This window comes from Labrus mixtus, chromosome 2, assembly GCF_963584025.1.
Source record: "Labrus mixtus chromosome 2, fLabMix1.1, whole genome shotgun sequence".
Classification (NCBI taxonomy): domain Eukaryota; kingdom Metazoa; phylum Chordata; class Actinopteri; order Labriformes; family Labridae; genus Labrus; species Labrus mixtus.
The window spans coordinates 14,505,396-14,528,774 of NC_083613.1; the positions used below are offsets into that span (position 1 = coordinate 14,505,396).

General features: G+C 42.7%; 1 protein-coding gene across 2 annotated transcripts in view; it reads right to left on the reverse strand.

Moving 5' to 3' along the window:
• prkcaa (protein kinase C, alpha, a) overlaps window positions 1-23,379 on the reverse strand; it is a 156,563-nt gene that overhangs the window by 87,514 nt on the left and 45,670 nt on the right. For both annotated transcript variants that reach the window (XM_061064576.1, XM_061064569.1), the window contains exon 3: window positions 12,784-12,866. In XM_061064576.1, the coding sequence (XP_060920559.1) occupies window positions 12,784-12,866 (83 nt within the window). The remainder of the gene's footprint in view (window positions 1-12,783; window positions 12,867-23,379) is intronic.

The following is a 23,379-nucleotide window of genomic DNA, read 5'->3' on the forward strand; positions in this document are numbered from 1 at the left end:
AACCCCCCAATGATGAGAAAAGTCCATCCTCTCCGTCTTCTTCCTGCTCCACTTTTCAGAAAATGTGTGCTCAAACACACCGTTTGGAGATTTTCCCTTCATGACATCACAAAGGGCAGTAACACCTCTCCCAGGTGGGTGACATTCCCACAGCTAGGTGTTTGTTCTGCACTCTGAGTCTGCCTTCTCACCGTAAACAATAGGACATGGAGCGAGAAAGACCCGAGCAACCAAGCCCTTCCAGAGAGGGGGCGTGGTCAGACACAGCTCATTTACATATTTAAAGGTACAGACACAGAAACAGCCTGTTCTGAGCAGGGCTGAAATAGAGGGGGTTATAGGCATGATCAGAAACTTCACAGACATTTGGGGAGCTCTGAGATTTATTTACACTGGTTGAAGAGGAGGAGAATATGTGACCTTTAAAGTTGAGAGCGCTATGTTTGACTCACTGTGCAAAGGCTGTGATTCATCCAAGCAATCAATTTAAGCTTACATTTTATCACAGAGGTCAAAGGTTTAGACGATATCACCTGAGAAGACTTCCTGTTAAGCTAGTTGACAGTCAAAGCCAGAGCCTTCAGATGAACGTGTCACACTGGGAGGAAAGAACGAGACACGGCGTCTTTGTCAAAGGAATCTGAACCTTTGTGTAGTTTGTAGTTCGTACACTAGAGAGACACAAAGCTTTGACCTATGCTCTATGTAAATATTTTTAAAAGAAAGCATGCAGAATCCATGTGAGTCACATAAGGCTGTAAGGTGCAGTTACATACTTGTAGTCAAAATATACAGAATTAACTAATAATAGCTCTACTCTCTGTAGACAAAGCGTCTCCAGTGGGAAACACACCAGGAAATGATTCAGCATCTTCCGATGAACCCGCCCCTCCTCTGTGCTCCACTACTACACACACACACACACACACACACACACACACACACACACACACACACACACACACACACACACACACACACACACACACACACACACACACACACACACACACACACACACACACACACACACACACACACACACACACACACACACACACACACACACACACACACACACACACACACACACACACACACACACACACACACACTTGAGAACATATAAGCACTTACATCCTTCAGCCTTGCCTCCCCCTTGATCAGAGCACTTTGTAGACAGAAACGTCACAGACCATTAGCGAGAGAGACTCCAGATCTGTTAATGTTCATTATAGGATCTGAGAGAAAATAAAAAGCACCAGCAGGGAGCCCAGGGGACTCCCCGTCAAATATAAGTCAACAGATAATCAGTAGATACAGTATTATATACATATGAGGACAAGTGACGGAACATTATCTCTAAAACACTTTTTGTTTGATTCTAATAATAAAGATTTAAAAAGCAGAGTGTTTGGTGCAGGTCAGTGATGGTGTGTCGGCGTAGCTCTGCAGTGCGATTTCAATTATATCACTATGATCTGGATTCTCCATATTCTCTGCTTGTTTGCGTACAGGAAACCATGGCAACTGAAACCGAGTGTATTGCGTTGAAGTTGGAGCTGATAATTTTTAGGCAGCAGTTGATTATACAGCAGTTATTGCAAAGAAGAGAAAAGATGGAATGTACGGCCTCGAGGTATTTGTCCCGAGCTGTTAGGTTTGGGGCATCACGATTGGGTGCATGAAGTCACATGACAAATACTTCTAACCCCCCAATTCCCACGTAGTCCGTGTACGCCACGGTCCATCAGCGCCATGGTTTCTCTCTGTTGGACGGCGTGCTCCCTGCCCCACTGTAGTCGTTTCTTGAACGTGACTGCGGCCATGATCAGCTGTACTCACATCACATGAGAACTACAAGATCACGTGGGAATAAAGAGAAAAGCTTGCAGACAACATGTTTCTTTGTCTTTCTGAGGATGATTTGTTGTTCATACGGGGCGTCTGAGTCTGTATATTGTGTTTAATTTTGAAATTGAACGGACGCTCTGTGTGTTTCTTTATCTGTCGGGGTTGTAGACTCGCAGCATATTTGAAACAGCGCTGCTGGCAGGCTCCATGCCAGACCGCGGTGCTCGCTGTGGAAACACAATGATTGACTAGAGTGGAAGCGAACGGCGACGTAGAGGCGTGCACGGAGTATGTGGAAATTGGGGGTAAGTGGAGATAAAAGGCAATCACACATAGCATTAATCTAGTTGGTAATCTGCTCCTTACAGTTTGTCAACTGCTTTTTAACAACAAACAGAGTAGAAGACGTAGACACAAACTTTCATGACTGCTGTTTCAAATTTGAGAAAAACTAGAAATATGCATCTTTCCATCCATCTTTTTACTGCTTTGTTCCCGAAACCAAAGTACAAACCAAACCGTGACCCCTGTGAACCATAAAACTCTTAACGACCACTGAGTTGAGGTCGAGGACGGTTGAATTTTTTAATATTTTTCGGATATTTTCGGACGTCAGCAAATGGATTTGACAAATTGGTTTGTTGTTTGCAGCTTTTTATCTCACAACAGTGTATACACAATATGTCTGTAGCCAATACGATGCTACCTGGCCGACCAATCACAGGGCTTGGGGTCTGTGTCATTTCGATGTGTTGTGACATTTTTGAGGAGATGAACGTCAGGCCATGACTTCTGCATGGGTACAGAGCTATACTCAAACCTACAGCGTGGATACATACATGTCATACAAATCACACTTACTGGAAGCAGCTGTTGACATGAAGCCTTTCTTTGCAGGAGAGGCCTCATAGTAAGATAACGGGACTCTGCTGCAGTATGAGGAAATCTGTTACGTTTCCACATGCTTCTGAACAAAACAAGAGTTAAAGCTCTCTTTGTGCAAATTCTAATGATATCTTTCAAGATGTGTACAGAGAGGTTTATGGTGCATAAATATCCCCAGGGAGAGAGTTTTAAAGGACCCGTTAAGATCAATGTTTAAAGTCTATAAACACTCCTCGCACAGATTAATAACTTATCTATTTTATGAGCTTGTCATCAGCATGGGACATTAAAACATCAAACCTCAGATAAACTGTAGAGGCTGCTGCAGGATATAAACAACACACATCCAACTACGCCCGAACAAAACTCTGAGGGATTCAGCGTCTTCAGAGAGAACACACTCATTCTGGGAAGGTGGACGGTTCTTTTACATCTGGTCCATCTATCAGATTCTCTAATAGCCTTTCTGGTGAATACAGGAAGAATTTGTGAGCGAGACAAAATAATCATGCAATCAATCTGGTTTTGAGTGCACCTCCAGTACCCATCTGGAGAATCACAACGGGCAAGAGAGTGAAGGGGAGAGAGAGAGAGAGAGAGAGCAGTGCATTACAGGCCTTAAGATCAAATCCTGTGTAGGACTTGACATTTGCGCAGCGCTTCATGATGTCCTAACAGCTTTATTATCTGGAAATGATATCTCTTCCCTTTATTCTCCTCCAACGTCTCCTCTGTCCTGACCTCTTCCCCTTGTATGTGATCTCCAGACGTCGAGTAGAGTTCAGTGACAGTAATGGTCATATTTTTCTTTTATTCCTGATTCCGATCAATCTCCTCGAGCAACTTCTATTAACAAAGGATTAACAAAGCCTGTGGGGCGCCCGTGACCTGGCGGTGTGTTTGCTTGCACGCTCCGTGTACAGAGGCTGTTGTCCCTTGAAGTGGACGGCCTTGATTTGAATTCGACCTGCAGCTCTTTCCTCACATGTCACCCCCCCCCCCCCCCCCAGCTATCGCTCTCTCACTCTCCCGATTTCTGACTTTATCCACTGTCCTATCTCTATAGTAAAGAGATAAATAAATACATCTTTGAACAATAAAGGGAATTTTGTGTCCAAAGAGGTCATCACTTTGAGATCACTTCTCACCAGCGCTTGCTGTAGCTAGGTCATCAAGGTTGGTTTGCAGCACTTACACGTAGTGACGGTTAGGTCTGTTTTAAAGAGGGGGTAACCTGCAGCTAATGTGGAACCTGCAGTTCCTCAAGTGACCACTTGAGGCTGGATACAAAAGCCTGAAAGACACACGCACACCTCCTGAAAGCCCGATCACATACCTCATGCTGAGCTGCATTTTACAGCAGAAATGAACATGTTTACAGCCTGGAAATCGCTGGATCGCTCATGTCTTTATCGGCTATAACTTACCTGCTTTGATTTTATGCATGCACATTTCTCCTTATGTAAATATTTGAGGCAGTAACAATGCTTTTTTGCCCTTCTCAGCTACCGTAGCTATCAGTTGACAAGCCTGTGTAAGCAGAGAATGAAATATCAGTGACAACTTCAAATAAATGGCTGGCCCATCTAGGGCAATAAATACAGCTCAGTGAAGGAGGCCTGGCTTCATTCGACATCAGTATGAGTGGAGTAAATATTCTTATTCCCTGTAGGAGGACATTAGAAGCTGTGGTGTGTCTCCTCTCGTGAGCCCGTTCTGCAGGCTGCAGCTCCTGCCACCAGTCATAAAATGACAGTGTGATTTTATGTGTATGACTGGTAGGGCTGCAGGCATGTTTGAGTCTACAGAGATCTCATCCTGCTAAAACAGAGCAGCCTCACAGGGGGTCTGCAGGACATGTCATCATGCACGCTCCAAAATAAAATCAGTGCACGAAGCAGAAATATGCAGCATCAAGTTTCTTTGTGACCACGTTTCCTTGGACACGGTGTCTGTGTCAGGGCTTGTACGGGTGTGTGCTGAAAGCATGTGCTGGGATTGAACACAGTGAGGGGAGGGAGGCTGACTTGTGCAGACACTGATACGATTACATCACACGGGCATAAGCAGCTCCATTTACATCTAAAAGGGCAACCTACCATGAAAGCATGTTAAGGCAGGTGGACAGCATTGTCTCTGGCTCTAATCACGCCCTGAACAGAGAGTTTGAAGTATTAACATCAAACCTGAGATAAGGTCAGACTGAAGCAGTCGTTTGTACACCAGTCAGTCCTCAAATTAAATCTGGAGCTGAATCCCAGATCAAAGCGTGTTGAAGGCCTCTGAATATCGGTTTGGTGTTTGAATGTCTTGTCAAATGTTTGGATCTTGTTTTTAACTTTATGTTGCAAATGGATGATGATGGGACACACAAAAAATGGGGGACAAAAATCCCCAAGATTTGGTGACTTCTTGTGATCTAGATCGCAAACATATCTACACTTATTTTTGTGGAAACAAGAATTCTTTGCACATAATGTAACGATGTGAGAAAAATCCTGAAGATATGTCATATATAATAATAATAATAACTAGCACCCAGCCGATATGCGTTTTTTGGGGGCGATACCGATATCAGTATTAAGAAGAGAAAAACATCTGACAAATTAGATCTATCTTCAATCTGTAGGGCTTCATATAGAGACATTTATTGAGTCTGGTTCTGCTCGAGGTTTCTGCCTGTCAAATCTTTACACCGGTGGCCTAGTGGCTATGTTATGCGCCCCATGTGCAGAGGCTGTGGTCCTCGTCGCAGCGGCCTTAGGTTCGGGTCCGACCTCTGCCCTTTGCTGCATGTCGACCACTCTCTCATCACAACATTTCCTGTCTTTCTTCAGCTGTCCTATCAAAGAGAGGCTTAAAAAAGAGGCCCAAAAAAAACACTACACTTCTGAGGATCCCTGCCGCTCTAAAAAGAAGTTTACCCTTGTTTTGTTTTTGTTTTTGCAACAGTGTCTGCCGGTTAAACGGTGAAAAGTGAACACCATTACGAGTGTGTTTGTATTCAACTTCTGAGTCAGAGCAGGTCTGTTTTAAAGAGAGGTAGCCAACACCCTCTCAAGGAGGAAATTTCCTAAAAATCCGATGAAAGGCTCCATTGCCTGTGACAGCCCACGATGCCTGTAGCGCTGATGATGTAATTTACCCTCACTCCGGTTTAATCGGGTTTTCAATTCCCAAGAACAGGCCCTGTAACGAGACGACGCATGTACCCAGCTTTGTCACCAGAACACCTATTTTCCCCAGAGCCGCAGGAGTCTGCCAAAACCGTCTCCTCCTGTGTGATCTGCCCTTTTAAATATTAGATCAGTCCTGCCCACGGCGGTGCTCATTAATATTACAAATGAGATTTCTCAAAGCCCTGCACACACCTTATGGCTACTTCCCTGTGACAGATTAGTAACAGATTAATTGAACGGCTGTGTTTTTGACATATTTTACAGGTTGATTGAGTGGAGAACATCCTTGCGAGCAGAATATCACCGTTCCAAATGTCACTGATGTGTTTTTTTTTTTGGACGTCCGACAGGCTGCCATGTCAGCCTCAGGTCAGCTGTGTCTGTTTCCAAGCAGAGGAGGCTGACAGGGCACTGTGCTGCTGCTTAACTCTGTTACAGCTATCTGAACAGCCCCGAGGACCCATGACTAATTGTCTGAAGATACCTGTGTGTGTGTGTGTGTGTGTGTGTGTGTGTGTGTGTGTGTGTGTGTGTATGTGTGTGTGTGTGTGTGTGTGTGTGCAAACATAGGGGGAAATCAGTGCAAACAGACATGCAGATTGGCCCGGGTCTCATGTGCAGCGCCGGTTAAGTGGACATCAATGATGCAGCAGGCATACACCCACGCAAACTCAAGCACATCAAGCCTCTCACTTTCAGCTGCTCAGCTCCTGTAGTGAAACGGGAAGCTGCTGCATTATTGATGGTCTCATCCTGTAAAGCATTGAACTTACTCGACCCGTCTGTAACGTTACACCCAGCGGTGGAACCAAAACATTTTGTCAAAGTAAGTGCTCTAATCAGACTAATTGGTACTGGCAGAGAATGTCCTTACAGGTGATACGGTTACAAATTAGCACAAATGATGCCCTTAGTGAACATTTTTCAATACATGTATATGTAATCTCATGTCTGATTATTGATGTAAGGTTGTAAAAGTCTGCATAGAACAACATGAGAGCCATATTTTATTCCCCTCATTCTGATGTTTTCTTATGTTCTACTATGCCTGGCTGGTAAATTAATATTGACATTGAAATGCTCCTCATTTAAGGAAATTCAATACTTTCCAATTCCACATCTTTTAAAGGGATACAACCTCTGTTACTTTAACGATCAAGTGTGTCAAAACGTACAGAAGCTTTCCAAACAGATCTTCAGTCACATCTTCAAACGGGACAGTGGATTAGAGTCAGAAAACGGCGAGAGAGAGAGAGAGAGAGAGAGAGAGAGAGAGAGAGAGAGAGAGAGAGAGAGAGAGAGAGAGAGAGAGAGAGAGAGAGAGTGGGAAACGACATGCAGGAAAGGAGCTGCAGGTCAGATACCAACCTAGACTTCTTGCTCCTGAGGACTTTTGCCTCTGTACATGGGGCGCACACACTTACCACTAGGCTACTGGCCCACTCTAGCTGTATCAACATTTGGAGATATGGTATCTTGACCGATATATTCTTCAGTTACGATACAGATAATTAGTAGTTCATTAGACAAATAACCAATACTTTATGTATGGAAGAAATGAAAATCTTTCAGCCAAATTTGAATTTGTAATATTACAAACTCCAACAAAAGACGTTCTTTAAATGCTCGACAGGAGACTCTCCTCCGCCTCCAGGCCGCTCTCGTCTGTGTGCATGTCAGTGGCAATCAGGCTTCAGTGTTGATTTGCTATAACTTGTGACGTCGAGCCAATCAGAAAAAATTACAATGCTACTTCCAGACTGAAGCTCAAATTGCTGCAAATGTAATCTTGTTTTCACATGCTTATTTAAAAAAAGTAATCTTTTTGCTGCTTTAACAGCAAAATTAAAGTGAAAAACAGATACAGTCAACTGTCAGTTAAACATGAAATACATGTAGGCAGACGGGACTTCAGGGTTTGTAACGCTCAGTCTGCAGGTGTCACGATCCTACTAAAGGTGTTTGAGGTCCGTGTGGAAGGACCCGTGAGTAGAAGAAGGCCTGCGCGAAAAATATGCAATGTGACAACATTGTTCATTATTGATGCAATATGAAAAATCAAAAACAGTAACATAAACATCCCTTAGTGGGTGTTGTATCCAAAAACACAAACAGAGAAGCAAACAAGATCTGCACACCTAGGAGCTCCCGTTTCAAGGATTTATTGACAAGTGACATTTCCAGCCTCTTCTTCAGACTATTACTACACTGTTGCCATAACAACACTGTTTATATGAAATGCAATAAACACAAATTAAAGAGTGCAAATGGGTTATAACTTACAGTTTATCTGTGCCAAATGCTCTCCTCCAGGTTTTACACAATACCATGTTTGCAACATGTTTCTCCTGAATCCAAAAAGCCTTTTTATTTCACCACTTAACTGAATTATTCTGAGTAGCTGTTTGTTTGAGCTTCGGTTGACTGCATCTAAATGGTTTGAAAGCAGGGTCATTATGCATTATATACACCAACATCCCACAGGTAAAATGTACTCATGCTGAGTGATGAGGCTGTGCTTTTTTAATGAAATACTTTTCTTATATATTTGCAATAAAAACAGACTTTTGCAATATGTTTGTTGGTTATGCCTGTACTCTGACGACGATACATTTAAAGGCAGGGTTTGTAATTTCTAAAAACTACCATGATTTTGAAAGTAGCATTCCCTCAGTGCTCCGTCTGCACCCACCCCCTCCCCTCTGTGCTCCCTCTTAAGACACGCCCCCTCACTTACATGCACGAGCGCCGTCTCTCCAGAAGCAGACCTCAGCTCATCGCTTGCATTGTGTAGAAACTGCGTCGTCTCATGTCTCATTTAGCGGTAAGTAAACTCACAGTATGAACTCTGTCATCGGTGACATGCTTTCAGTGTGGGCTCTTGCTCACAAGAGGTGGAGTACGAGCAGGGATTCAGGGAGGCGTCTGATTGGTACCTCGTGGCAGACATTGGTTGAAGTTTTTACAGACTTACAACTGATACAAAAGACGGATTTTCTTTGTTCCTTTTTCAGAGAACATGAGTTATTAATTTCTGTCAGGACCTAAAGACAATTTCAACCAAAATCTTAAAAAGTGGATCTGGTGGAAATTACAAACACTGACACCTTTAAATGTCCTTGCTCTGGTTAAAACAGACAGAAAGACAACTATTGATTCCATTTCCTGTGAAACTCTGAGATGACCCGAGAGTTATTTCTCTCCCCAAAGATGACACTACACAACCTAATCACCAAAACATGCTCTGTGTTAAACTACTTATTCAGCCGTACAGAAAACATCTCTTCTGTGTGTGTGTGAATATCTGCAGCAAGTCCTGACCCTGAAACAACACCTCGAGGCTGCTGCTGCTGCGTTCACAGTTATATTGTCCCATCAAACCTACAGGCCAATAGCTGCTCACGCTGAGTCTGTCATTACACAGATCGAGTGGTTATGTTTCTTCCAGTAGTGGAATTATAAAACATAGAAATTAGTCATAAAATGCAGGTAGCCTAGATACTGCAGCTCTCCACGATATCTGCTGGCAGCGGGAGTTATTGCCTTCCTGGACTGCATGCCCGGGAGGCAGCAAGACGTCTAATATGTGTGGTTGCTCCTGGCAACAGAACTGCAAAGTCCATAGGAATATATATTGGAAAGGAGCATACTTTTTCATATGGCAAAAGAGAAATATGTGGTTCTTGGTGTCCATTGGATGAACTAGATTGTAGAGTTCTAGAAGCTGCACTCTGGGGGACAAATTCAACCAGAATGGACTGAAGCCGCTAACAGCAACAATGGATTAAATGCCCCCAATATCTGCTCTGTCTCAATGTCCTATTCTAATGACATTTAAGCGCAAACACGACCATGAAGTTTTGACTTTTGTTGCTCTAGTTTTGCGACTGATCATCTGCAACTTAAATCTTTGTTGCATGGAGCTAAACTTTGTCCACAGATTGATCATAAACTGAGGGGGAGGAGACACTTTTTCTGGAAATTTTTTAGGTCTGATTTAAAAAGTGATATGAGTTTCACTGTTTTAAGCAAAGTTTCTCAGACACCAAGTCTGTCTCCACATGTGGAGAAAGTGTGTGCACTTCAGACAACCCCAGATTGATTTGGGGGCAGTAACCCCCAGCTGAGTGCCCTGTGCCGTCTATTTGAGTCGGTGCAGAGAGAGCAGAAGAGAGAAGGAGGCATTGCGCTGATTTAATATACAGGTCTCACAACGTTAACTAGCATCACTGTAACCGCCTGCAGCAATTAGCGCTGATCTTTATAGATGAGTTGGTATTTGCAACGAGGCTTATTGGCATAGGAAGGGTGGCAATTTAGCACTGAACTTTTGAATATTCCCTTATAAACATACATGCAAATGGAACAGGCGCACGCAGGACGCTATCTGCTTGGCCGTGCAGTTTGCAAGCATTTCACCCTTTTTTCCGTACTTCGTCGATTCAACGCTGTCTTTTTCGCTCATCTGCAGATTTAGCACCCACAAAAGCAGTAATATCCTTTGTTGGATCTAAAGATGTACTTCTATTTACAGTGCAAAAAAAAGTTTGTCAAACTAAGGATCACAAAAATGTCAAAGGTCATGAAAAGGTCAACTTTCTGTCTAACCCTGACCCTGCTCTGTCTGCCTCCCCTCGGCTCGGACTATTTTCTGCTGTTACGGCTCCCGTGTCATCCGCGGCTCGCACTATTTTAAGAGTTTGGGTTGAAGATCTTGAATGACACACTGACATCTCTCCAGTTACAGAGGCCAGGCGGTGCTGCCGTAACGCTCTGGAGGCCACGCATGCTCGGCAGCCAATCAGGCATGTAAATGGAGTTTCACACTTAGCGAGCCGGTTAGCTGCGGCTGATGGCACAAAGCTGGAGCTGAAGGGGCGAATGGGAAACATGATCCAGTTCAATATTGAGTGATGATTTTTTTCTGCATGACCTTTGAGACCTTTTCAACACTAACAATGTTCATTTTTAAATGCCATCATGAAGCTGTTTTATGAGAACGGTACCGTGTGTTAAGAGACATTTTGGATAAGTTTGATCTAGTTCCTGTTTCCATCGTGTATCTCCAGATCCGACCGACAAAGATGTAGATACGTTGGTTTACGATACAGAGCAGGTCGGTGATAACGGCAGAGTAACCCGCAGATCGACTTTACTCCTATGATTAGTGTTCAGGGGGACAATATGAACTCCATGACCCCTCTGAGGATGGAGGTCACTGTCAGCGTGAGATAAAGTCACAGCCTGATTTTCAGAGATTTTTAACCTGAATGAAAAATGTCGACTGGGGTTCCACTTTTAGAGGGAGGGGATACTCAGAAGCGTTTGGAAACAATGAGTCACTACGTGGAACATTTGAATCACTTCTCTCTCTCCTGGAACATGAACATTGAATGAATTGAATTAACCACCTGCTGCTGCTGCTGCTGCTGCTGTGATTGAATCATGAGGGGACTGGATTTAACATCTGACCGGCCATCTTTGAATGGCTCCTCTCCGAGAAGGGCAGGAACTAACCAACGATCAGTCGACTTATCAGATCATGTTTTGCACAATTAACGGCTCTTATTTAGCTACCAAATGTTGAATACAAACTCGAAATACGCCGTTAAAAATCTTAATTCAAGCCATAACTAGCCTTGACGTAAGACAGATGATGTGTAGCCTGGTTACTATAGTAGCGGGAGTTTGCTCCTCTGCGTAGTGGTTGGAGTGGAGGAAGAAAAGAGATGAAAGTGAAAGGTTTGAAGGTCAGGGACTGAAAATGTAAATGAGAGAAAAAACACTGCGTTACTGTTAAGTTGACTGTCAAAGAGCTGAAAAGAGAGACACTCAAACCGTTACGGGCTCCCAGGATGAGCAAGGTCCGCTTTAAAAAGGACGCTTTACAAATCTTGCAAGCGTTTTTTTTTTTTTTTTGTTTGTTTTTTGCAGCCTTGAGTTTGAAATTCTGTCAACTCTCTCGGACTCTTGAAGTTTTATGACTTGATGATGTTGCCTGCGTAGATATCAGCTCTAGAGTGCACAGCGCAGACGGCACACACAGATCCTACATGGCGGTCTAAAATGCTGAGACATGCGCCGTCATGACCCCAAGTGCAGCCGCACCTATCACACGGGACCTGATGGGATTGAAAATACTGGACCTTATCAGGTCCTGCATTTAAAGGTTAGGCGGTAAATAATTCTTGTGGAGCGCTGGTCTGATTGAAAAGAGTCCAGTGACCAGTGACCAGTGACAAGTGACCAGAGGAGGTGGGCAGCACAACACCAGGAAAACTGGTCTCAGGCTGTGGACTTCACACTGAACTTTACGCTAGGCTGAGAGCTCAAGTAGCGCCCTTGTAGCTAGCAGGATTGCAAACTCCACAGGGAGATAACAGATGGTAAGAGAAACACAGCTGCACAGAAACTGCATGACGCTGAACACAATGGTAGACAGTTTAAACCTCTCTTCACTCTTGAAGACCCCCAAAACAGACCGTGTTTCATGTACTTACATTCCAGACTTTTAGATATCCATATCTAGTGTGTGTCTTTTTGTATTTTTATCAACATCAGAATAAAGAGCAGCTTTCATCATTCCAACCCGTCTACACATTTTGTCAATATTTTAAACTATGTTCTATACATCTGGCAGCTCTCTCTCTCTATGTGTCTGACAGTGATGAGCCACTTTTTCTCTGTCTCCTCTGAAAGAGCGTATCATAACACAACAAGGATGCACGGCAGCTTGAAGGCGGGCTAAGAGAGCGAGTGTGCGTCCAGGAGAAGAGGCAGGCCCGGTTGATGTGAGAGCATAGCGCTGACGCTGCATGTGTGCTTCAGTATAATGATAGGCAACAGCTGGGCTCTGGTTACTTACGTCTGTGTCGGGCCCTTTATCCGCCCCGGGGCAGGAGAACGTGACGAGCTCATGGCACCTCTTGTGGACCACAAAACAGCAAACTGCAGGAGAGAAAAAAAGACGAGAAAGGAGATTTAAGAAGGTTTATATATATACAGACAGACAGGTGGAGGACAAGATAACAGACAAAGGAGGACATTTATTTTAAAAAGTGTATTCTCCTTGAGTAGAATAGACGTCAGGCAGACAGAGAGAGAGAGAGAGAGAGAGAGAGAGAGAGAGAGAGAGAGAGAGAGAGAGAGAGAGCTCTGATAACAAAACAAATGAATAAAAATTGACTGATGTCTTGGCCAGGCTTCTTATCATGTGTCCAGATGGCCGTCCTGCCTGCAGGCTGACTGCTCTTATTACTCAGTACAGTGCCACCTCCTCACTGACATGACAAACACCACAAATACACATACTCACACACACACACACACACACACACACACACACTTTACTTTTGCATGCACAGAAAGCACGCCCAACAACAAACAACCACGTCGGCAAAGTGACACAGTAACTGACCATGGAGCACAAACAGATGCACACAGCTGAATACATCTGCACGAGCACACAGTGTCGCGCTCGTGGCCAAAGTGTCGGGTCACTCAGCGCGCCGCGGTCTGCAGCCAGGCGAGTCTGCAGCCGACTCAAAGTGGAGGACGGCGCCTGTGACTGGCTCTCAAAGCCGTCTGACACCAAGACGAGACAGTGAGAGAAGGAGGGGGGGGGGGGGGACATGAAAAACAAAAACTAATAGATTCTCGCTGCTCAGTCTCTGAGTGTCACTTCTTCCTCAAAGATGTTAGTCAGTGTTTTTTCCACACCTCCTTCATTTGGACAGACAGAAGTATGTCTCCCCTTTCTTCAGGACTTAATGTTTTCAAGGTCGACACTTGCGGTGTGAGATGAAAGCTTCTGCATTGATGGTTTTCAACAGTCTTCACTCAGCGCTGAGTAAGCCTGAGTAGACTCCATTAGTGGTCGTTTGTGTTGCACCAATGATACGATGGATTTTTCCCGGAACCTTGATGATGATTGTAGTGTTTCACGTCCGCTTCAGCAGTGGATTTAAGAAGTGTCTATGTATTATGTTTAGTATGTCCACTCAGTGTTAAAGTCGATACATGGAAACTACATGTATTCTGCTTCTAGCCTTTGTCATAAATTACTATATTCAATAATTGTATGGTTCTTATGTTGTTGTATTCTTTTTTGTTACCAGTGTTTAAATAGGACTATAATAACACATTAAAGGTGACATATTATGAAAGTGAAAAATCCACTTTTACAGTGTTTTTGAACATATATTTGGGTAACCTGAGGGCCAATGACAGGAGGTTAGACATAAGAATTTGTCTGAAACTAGGGATTTGCACAGCTAGCAGAATAAATGATTAAATGATTCCTTAGCAACTTTCAGAGCAGATTTTCTGATCAAAACAATGCTCTGTTCAGACACACCTCCCTCAGCTCCCACTTCTGTCCCCTCATTTTTACAAACTTGTGTAAAGGAAGAGTTCAGTCAAAAGTGTTTGCACATAAACACTCCATCCACTATACGATGCTATAATGGGAATATTTGCCTTTTTATCAATGCTATGTGTAGTTCAGTTGAATCACAACATCAACATGAGCGGAGAACAGAAAAACACAATGCAGCCGTTTAATTACATGCACAGAGACTGAGCGGTCTTGTGCATACACTCTATGCACCGTGCACCGGTCACAGGAAATAAACGTCACCTCCCACTCGTGAAAAAGTGGCTTGAGGGGCGCTGGTGGCGCAGTGGTTAGTGCGCCGGCCCCATGTAGCTCTCCAAGCGGGCGGCACAGGTTCGGATCCAACCTGTGGCTCCTCTCCGCATGTCATTCCCCACTCTCTCTCCCTGATTTCCAACTCTATCCACTGTCCTAGCTCTCCATTAAATGCACAAAAAGCACAAAAATGTATATATATATCTATATATATATAGAGATATATATATATATATAAAAAAAAGTGACTTGAGGTGAATTCTACTAAATCTTGCTGTCTTTCTCACATCAGCTCACTTGGACTTGCTGCGGAAAAATACCAGGGGGCAGGCAGGAATAAACTCCGGGTGAAGTCTGAAAAATGTTCTGCAAGTGTGAAAGCCCGAAAAGATAGGCACTGACTAAAGTCAACAGAAATTAACATTTGTGTTGCAAAAATGAGCAAATTCAGCATTTAAAGCCAGGCATTTATATGTGTGGCATGTGTGCTGTGGAGGCGTTGTAGGTGCAAAAGCAAAAGGCAAAAGAAGGTGATGCAGGGTGGATGTCAGCTGCAGGAAGGGAGAGGCATCAGGAGGATACATGGACCCAGGGGGGCTCTATGTGCGGATGATGACCCTCCTGTTTACCACTTGGCCTGCAGCCTCTTTTCCAAAAACACTGCAGCTCGAGTTTAATTGGTCAATTTCCAACGTTTTCTGGCTGGTACAACAATTTCCTGTGACATGATCGCAGTTAAATGAGCATTTTCTCCAAAGATCTCTTTAAGGGGCCTCGCTTGCTTGTTAAGAATATGTAAGAGAAAAAAAGACGATTTAAAGGAAGGAGGAGGTTTGAATGTGAGCTAGACTCAGAGTGAGATAAAGAGGCAGGTCGGCGGAGGCCTCAGATGAAGGCGGTCGAAACTGGTCGACTTCTGCTGGTCTCATTAGAGCTCAGCTGGCTGTGATCAGTCGTCCCTGCAGTCGTGTTCGGAAATCAACACGTACATCACCTCTGACACCATGTCCATTAGGAGGCAACCGCTGCAGGCTAACATCACAATAACTGTAAGAACAGAATAACGCACTTTGTGTTTTTACAGTGTTTAGTTTTTATTAGTCGATGAATCAAGTATTTTTTTTATCCTTGCAAAACGTTAAGAAGCTACCGAGCTGCTATATAAAAAAAAAGGCAGAATGAGAAGGGGTGGTCAGTTTCTAAGAGGAGCTGTGGCTTATTGAAGCTATTAGATTCAAACTGGGACTTTGGGGACAAACAATTCAGTCTAAAGCAATTAAAGATGAGACATGTTTCTTCTATCCTGAAAGAAATCTCATTTCAACAGCCACCTTAAAGTTTGTTTTTTAGATAACTGGTAATATTTGTCCACCTCTGACCTAATAATCTCCTCACGCTCTGCATAGGATTCATTATCCCGCATGAGAGTTTAATGAGGGGTCTCAAATCAATACTTATTACCTTACCGCACAACAGACACAGAAAAATCGCTTTTATAAGCCCAAAGACCTTCTTTTACTCCCACCAAGGCAGATCATTTAATTCTCTCAGGTCCCAGTATTCACTGCATGGCACCAATATCCTGAAGTTTCCCTTGATTACAGGTGGGAAATGAGGAAAAAGGGGATGATTTAATCTGACCGTTCTCAGTTTGTAGGTGTAATTTATGTCCCCTCTTGTACAAAGCAACTGTATTGAAGAGAGCTTTAGGATTGAAGGCACTGCAGCCCGCTGCGATTCCCCTGACAAAAGATCACCAGTCATTAATCCCCGTGGTTCTTTTCTGGACTGTCCAAGCAACGACAGAGGCCATGAAGGAAGAGATGAAATCATTAAAAGGAAACACATTTAGATCCCAAGGGGACAAAACGGGAAATGGAAACAGCTTTGACAAAGGATTGTAATCCCCGTTTGAAATTGTTCAATTTCTTCCAGATACTCTTTTTAAAGAGCCCATATTATACCCTTTTTGGGGTTCATATATTTAATCTATGTACCTACTAAAGTATGTTCACAATTGAAAAAAGTGTGTGTTTTCATGTACTGCCGCTCCATGCACCTGCTCGTTTCTGACTCTCTCTCTAAGGCTCTGAAGTGCCCACGTTCAGAGTCCCCACGTGTGCCAAGTCTGATCTGATTGGTCGGCCTTTCGGCTCTTCCGTAATTGGTCAGTCGCTCAGCACAGTTCTCGGAAATGTCCCGCCCCTTTTACCATATTGGGAATGCAGCCACTTTGGCTCCGCGTGGCGCAAAAACATTAGCACCTTAGCACTACTGTGCTACCGCAGGCTACGGCATATCGTGGGCGTGCTACAGAAGGTAATGGGCGTGCAACATGAGCTGCTGGGCTTGCCACAACGAGCCAATGGGCTTAGATCAGTGATATCACACTGACAAGACGTCACACTGGCAAAACATTTTCGAGGGGGGCTAGAACCGAGCGTTACATGCAGCTAATGCTACAGCTAACAGGAGGACGTAGGAGAAGCTGCGTTTCCGCGGACTTTGAATTTTTGCACATAGATGTGCCTAAACATGCACAGGACACTTGGAAAACACACTAAAGGGCATATAAAACCAGAATATATGACCCCTTTAAGATTTTGGTTGAAATTGTCTTTAGGTCCTGACAGAAATTAATAACTCATCTTCTCTGAAAAAGAAACGAATAAAATCTGTCATCTGTATCAGTTGTAAGCCTGTAAAAACTTCAACCAATGTCTGCCACGAGGTACCAATCTGATGAACCAATCACACTCCTCCCTGTCTTCCTGCTCACTCTCTACCCCTCGCATGCTCTAGCCCAAACTCAAAGCAAAGAGGGGACTTGGTGGGTGCAGACGGGGCACTGAGGGAATGCTACTTTACCCTGCCTTTAACTTCTCAGAGGTGAGTTGATCGTTGTGAACGCAACAGGAAATATTCAAGAAAAATTCCCTGCGAGTGAAAGGTTGGTGTGGATCATGTTTATAGCGTGCAAACGATTCCCTACTGGTGTGATCTGTGTGCAGGTAATAAAGTAGCTTCATACTCTGCTTGTCAGTATGTTCTTTTCAACTCGTCATTATAGTGTCATGTTCTGTCGCTTCATCTGCCATCTTCAATATCCTCAGGGTCTGTTTTACATCATGGCCTCCCTCGTCGACAGGGAATACTTCATGCTGTGAGGGAGTGTGAAAAAGCAACTCAGGACAATATCAGGCTCGATCTGTCCTGAAATGTTCTCAACATTTTCAGGAGTGCATGTATGGAGAAAGCTCATGATTTGTATTTACGGTACATGCTGCTGTGTTGTACAGTAACATCTTACTCATCAGGTTATGCAGCTCAGTGACACACAGACAGACAGCCCCCCCCCCCCCCCCCCTTTCTCTGTTTAAACTCCTGTCACATTGTAAATACTTCAACACTGACACGATAAGGATCGTAAAAACGGCTGTAAGGAAACAGTCAATGATGTTACACATGATAAGAGCGGACAAGAGCAAACACTGATCCCACAAAAGAGCGAGTCAGCTGAGTTTATCAGTTCCTAGAGCTGTACTCAAAAAATCTTTACAGCAATATATCGTCATGTGCTCGTTGAAAATACATGTATGGATGCAGATGTTACAGAATCGATACAGCTGCAAAGCTGTGATGACAGTTTGAAAGAAAATGACCTGTGGCGCAGCTCACATTAACACCATGACCATCACTCTAGGGTTAAAATATTTAAATGTATTTTGAGGATCTCTGAGGACCTGAAGTGAAGTGTTTTAGTTGTAGGATCCTTAATATGCCTTTGCTGTTATTTTCAACAATAACGAATAGCTGTTGTAGTGAACTCTGTGTAGGACACGGTCATTATTCAAAATCAAAGTATATCACCATATGTATGGTATTGTGGCGTTGTGGGAAATACCCAGCCCTATCAGCTACTGACTTAGACGTTTGAATGAGAGCACACAAAGAGTCAGAACGTCTTTGAATTTCTTCCAGTCAGGAAAGTTAAGGAAAAAGATTTTCATCCTGACTCCAGCATAACTCTGCTCTCAGCTCAAATGCACGACTGAAGTGTTCTGTTGAAAAGTACCAGAACTGAATGTACTCAAACTTTTAAATGAAAAAAAAAAGGATAAATGTAACTCAAAGCTTTTATGATTCCATCAGCTTTTTAGAGACATGAAGGATGATTTAAATCAAAATTTTCAGATTGTAAAATAAGGATTTAGAAAATTCAGAGTATTCAGTCCAAGAAGGAACTTTTAATGGTAAGATGCAGCTCAGAATTTCAACAGGTCTGAAGGGTTTTTTAAGGACTTCTTTAGGGCAAGAAATGCATCCTTCTTGTACTTTTATTCCAAGAAAACAAACTGGAAAACCGATCATTCCAGGGGACCATACAGAATTGCATGTCTGTAAATGCAAACTCATTGCAATAGGGCTGTGTGCAATAACACCAGCACTTTACAGTTACATGCTCCATGGCAAATGTGTGATTTACACCAGTACCTCATAATCGTGTGCAAAACTCCAGCACTTTAATACTCTGACACTTTACCTCCCGTAGTATGATAAGCACTTTCACTTTTTAAGGTCACTTTATCCTGGAACTACATTGCACATAGCCTGGGAGTTGCCTGAAGGAACAACACTTGGGGACTGTCTACATCTACCAAGAACCAATGAACAGGACAGGAGACGAGACGAGAGGACAGGAGGCAAGACGAGAGGAAAGTACAGGACAGGGGACGAGAGGTGGAGTGGTTGATAATAATTTATCCTTTATTAATCCCATGAGGGGAATTTTGGTTTTACTCTCTGTTTAATGAACATGAACACAAATATAGGCCGAAATAAACACATACACAAACAGGTTCCTTGCTCAAGGGTACCTCAGCAATGCTCAGGAAGTGGACTGACTCCAGATTCCAGGCCAATTGTAGTTATCAAGTTTTAACAAGTTGTTTCCAGGGAAACAGGCCATTGTTATGTTATAAGAAGAACTACAGGAACCTTTCATTGGGCAGAATTATATCCCTGAGCGTGTTACTGAATAAAGCCACTCATACAGGTCTGAGATAAGAGAGAGACAAGGAAGGTGCTCAGTGAGGAGGAGGTCCATTCTTTGTGTTTCGGCTGAATAAAGTAAAATGCTTATGTCAAATTTAACCGAGTTAGATTTTCTCAAGTGACAGTACTGGAATATAACAAGCCTGTTTAATAGAAACACACCAATAATGAGTTGATATAAAACGTTTCTTCAAAGACAGAGGTGATGATAAAAAACTGTAAACTACATTGACTCAGGAGAGTTAGTCAAGTAATGATCCTGGCTTATGAAAAGAAAGCATAAATCAGGTTTGCAGTGAGTTTTAATATGCAGTAATGATGTGATCTTTCTTTGTTAGCGACATTATAAATAGTATGGACATGAAATGCACAGGAGAAGAGCATCTTTAAAAAAGTCACTCAATCTTATAGAGCAGTCATGCTGCAGCTTTGGGAGAATAAAAATGTGTGATCATATTTCATGTTTCACACCGACAGTAAAGTGAAGCTAAAGATGAATTCAGCAATCACGTGAGAGTGGTTCAGGTTTGATTTAGTATTTTGTCACGATTATAGAGAGTAGGGGTGTGGCAAAAGATGGATTCAAACTTGACCCGCAATTAGGTAAACAGTTAGACATAATCACCCTCCTCGCTAGTTGGCACCAGAATGACGAGACAGCTAAACGCTGCCGGTCACTAGTCGGGGCTGTAGTCATAGACTGGTTGTAGCTCTGGTTAATGGGCCTGCTCTCTTCACTCTACTGCCTGGATGTAAACAAACACAGTGAACAGATAGCATCTAGTAGGAGCAGCGCAGTTTGGGAGAAAATTGTATGTAGGTTTTCCAAATTACTTCTTTACCTGCAGATAAAGTTGAATAAAGTTTTGAGTGTTACTAACTTTTATACTAGCTGGTAAAAGACAGAATTTAAATGTTCTTTTAACCAACTTGGATATTAGTCAGCTGGGAACATCCCTAATTATCTTGAACACGAACACGAGCTTTTAAATGTCAAATAATACTTCACAGATTCTTCTTCTCTGGAATTGGTTTGAATAGAAAATTAAATCTAGATTGGATTGTGAGATAGTGAAAGATTCACAGCGATTTGAGGTAGATAGATAAAAAATCCTTAAGGTCAATATTTTTAATTCTTTCACCAAATACGAGACGCATTGAAAAGTCTGTGCTACGCAGGCTGAGGCTTATTTCCTTTCTTTCTTAGATCTGCACTCTTCAGTTCACTCTTCACTCTTCCAGAGAGACGTTTATATAACCAAGGTCAAACAGGTACGAGTTACTTTGCCTCAAACACAAAAGACACTTGGGTTCCTTTAAACTGTACCTCAAGCACAATGACTGCCAACACTAATGAAGTATGCGGGCGGAAACCTTGGACATATTATGTGATTATGTGCAAGAGATGTTCAAGTGATGTTTTTCCTGCTGTAACCATGTTGTGATAAAGACTGAGGTCTCACTAAAGTGATGCTTGTTGCCATGGCGGACTTTATTCCTCCCACGTACAATAATTCCCCGAGCTCTCCTTGTGAATTTGTTTTTTTTAAAAGCATGCTCATCATGGTTAAATCTTTGCACAAACTTCTTTAGAGCGGGAATAATTCCAAAAAGATGAGCAGTCAGTGCAATATGTTAAAGTTTTAAAGATACAACATGTAGATTTTTACATTGAAATATCTAAATTAATATAAAATTATTATATATATATATGTATATGTATATATATATATATATATATATATGATAAAGTTATGTTTTTTGTTGAGTACTTGCATTACCTCAAATATTTCCAACAGTTATCAAAGCCAGAGAAATACTTAATTTTAAAGTTCTAACAGTTCTGTTGCTGTATGTGCTGCTGTGATAAAAATGTCATGTAAATTATACTCAGATACATTAGCTCATCAGTAAACATATTCTCTTCCTCAGGTCAGTTTCACCCGTTTGTATTGACTACGATCAACAGAGAGTTCGTTTTCATCGAGGTTGGGCTGAGGGAGAGTAGCAGAGAGAATCCCTCCCATGATTCCACACCAGCCTCAACATCATCTTTGGTTATTGTTTTGATTGAGAGCCCCCTGGTGGCAGAATTTACATACTGTGCGTTTATTACCTCACAGTCTGAATATTTCTATAGCAAAAATCAAATATACCTATGTATATTTATTGTGGAGTAACGACTTCCTAAACAGAGAGTGAAGTCAAACTCCCTCTGGGTTTGTTGTTCTCAGCTCTGGGATCGCACGGACCAGACGGTGTTGCCTTCGCATTGTGTTGTATCGTATAGCGTTGTGAGTAGAGGTGGGGGAAAAAATCGTTCATATAAAAATCGAGATTCTTTTCTTCTAAGAAAAAAATCGATTCATAACTTCCAAAAATCTGAGGGGGGACTTTTGGCTTATAGTCATTCCCTGACAAGTGCTAAGGCTAGCTCTGTAACTCAGTATAAATTGGAAGCAGCAAGAAATTCAGCCAGTCTCACAGATGACTGAGTAGATCCTGAAGTATGTACTAATTTAAATTAGGCTTTGAATTCATGGATCCATGAATCCAGAATCGTTTTGAATCGAAAATAGATTCTGAATCCAATCATGACCCAAGAATCGAAATCGAATCGTGAGACACCCAGCCCTAGTTTTGAGTCACCCTGATACTTCTATTTTCAACGTGTACTGGGATGGATGAAGCCCCTCCCTCTCTAAAGTTATCCCTGACACCACATACAGAATCAGACAGCCCCGCCCAATCCGGTTTTAATGAGCAAAATGACGTAGTGTAATTGCAAGAGTACAACTGAAGGAGAACCAACAGCCTTTCCAAACCAAAGACAAGATCTGCTTTTGCCTTAAATGACAGATAACAGATAACAAACAAAGCTGCTCTGAGATACAATCGTCATTTGAAATTGATCGCAGAAGTTTATCAGCACTTGTCCGCCGCTCTCCGTCCATGAAATGAAAGTCAGAATTAAAGCTCGGAAAGAGAAGCATGGACCGCTGATTGTAAAAGCCATGTCATCACAAAACACACAGGAGTTTTTCTTCTCTGGTAATTGGCAGATTGTGAGAGGGAGTCTTGGTCACGCTGCTCACATAATGACCACTTATTGAGGAGAGCGGCCGAAAAGGTTGGCATGTAATAGAAGGAGTAAGATTGCTGCCTTCACAAATTACACAATGGGCACTTTAGGGTAACCCTTGTACGTATAACAGAATCGGTAATTGCAGACCTTTGTGAGGAGGCGGGACGGGAACATGAATGCAGGGAGTGGATTGGTACAACGGGGCTCTGCGCACATTAATCACCATGTTCCTCATTCATACGCTGGACTTTAAGGGCAAGGCTGTGTAAATAATGGTGGTAAGATAACATCCCAAGGAAAGGCCATAAAAAGGTCGAAAACAAGCATTTGTGAGCAAGCCATTCATCATCAATGACAAGTAAATAAAGGAAACCCCGGGGGGGAGATGATTTTAAAGGCTGCATTGCAATTGCAAAGGCTGGTGCAAAATTAATTGTGCAACAATGTTTCAATATTTATGTCTTCAGTGTCCAGAATGAAGAATTACACTAAAGTTTGTGTTCAATATAACTATTAAAAAATGTAGACTTCAGTCAGTTGTCGAGAGGTCACAGCTTTTCTTTTCCCGTAAGACACAACAGCAACTGTGAAACCTTGAAGGTAACTAAGGTATACTGTAAGTCGAGGATGCACATAACATCAACGAGCTCTGGAAAGGAGAAGAAGAAGAA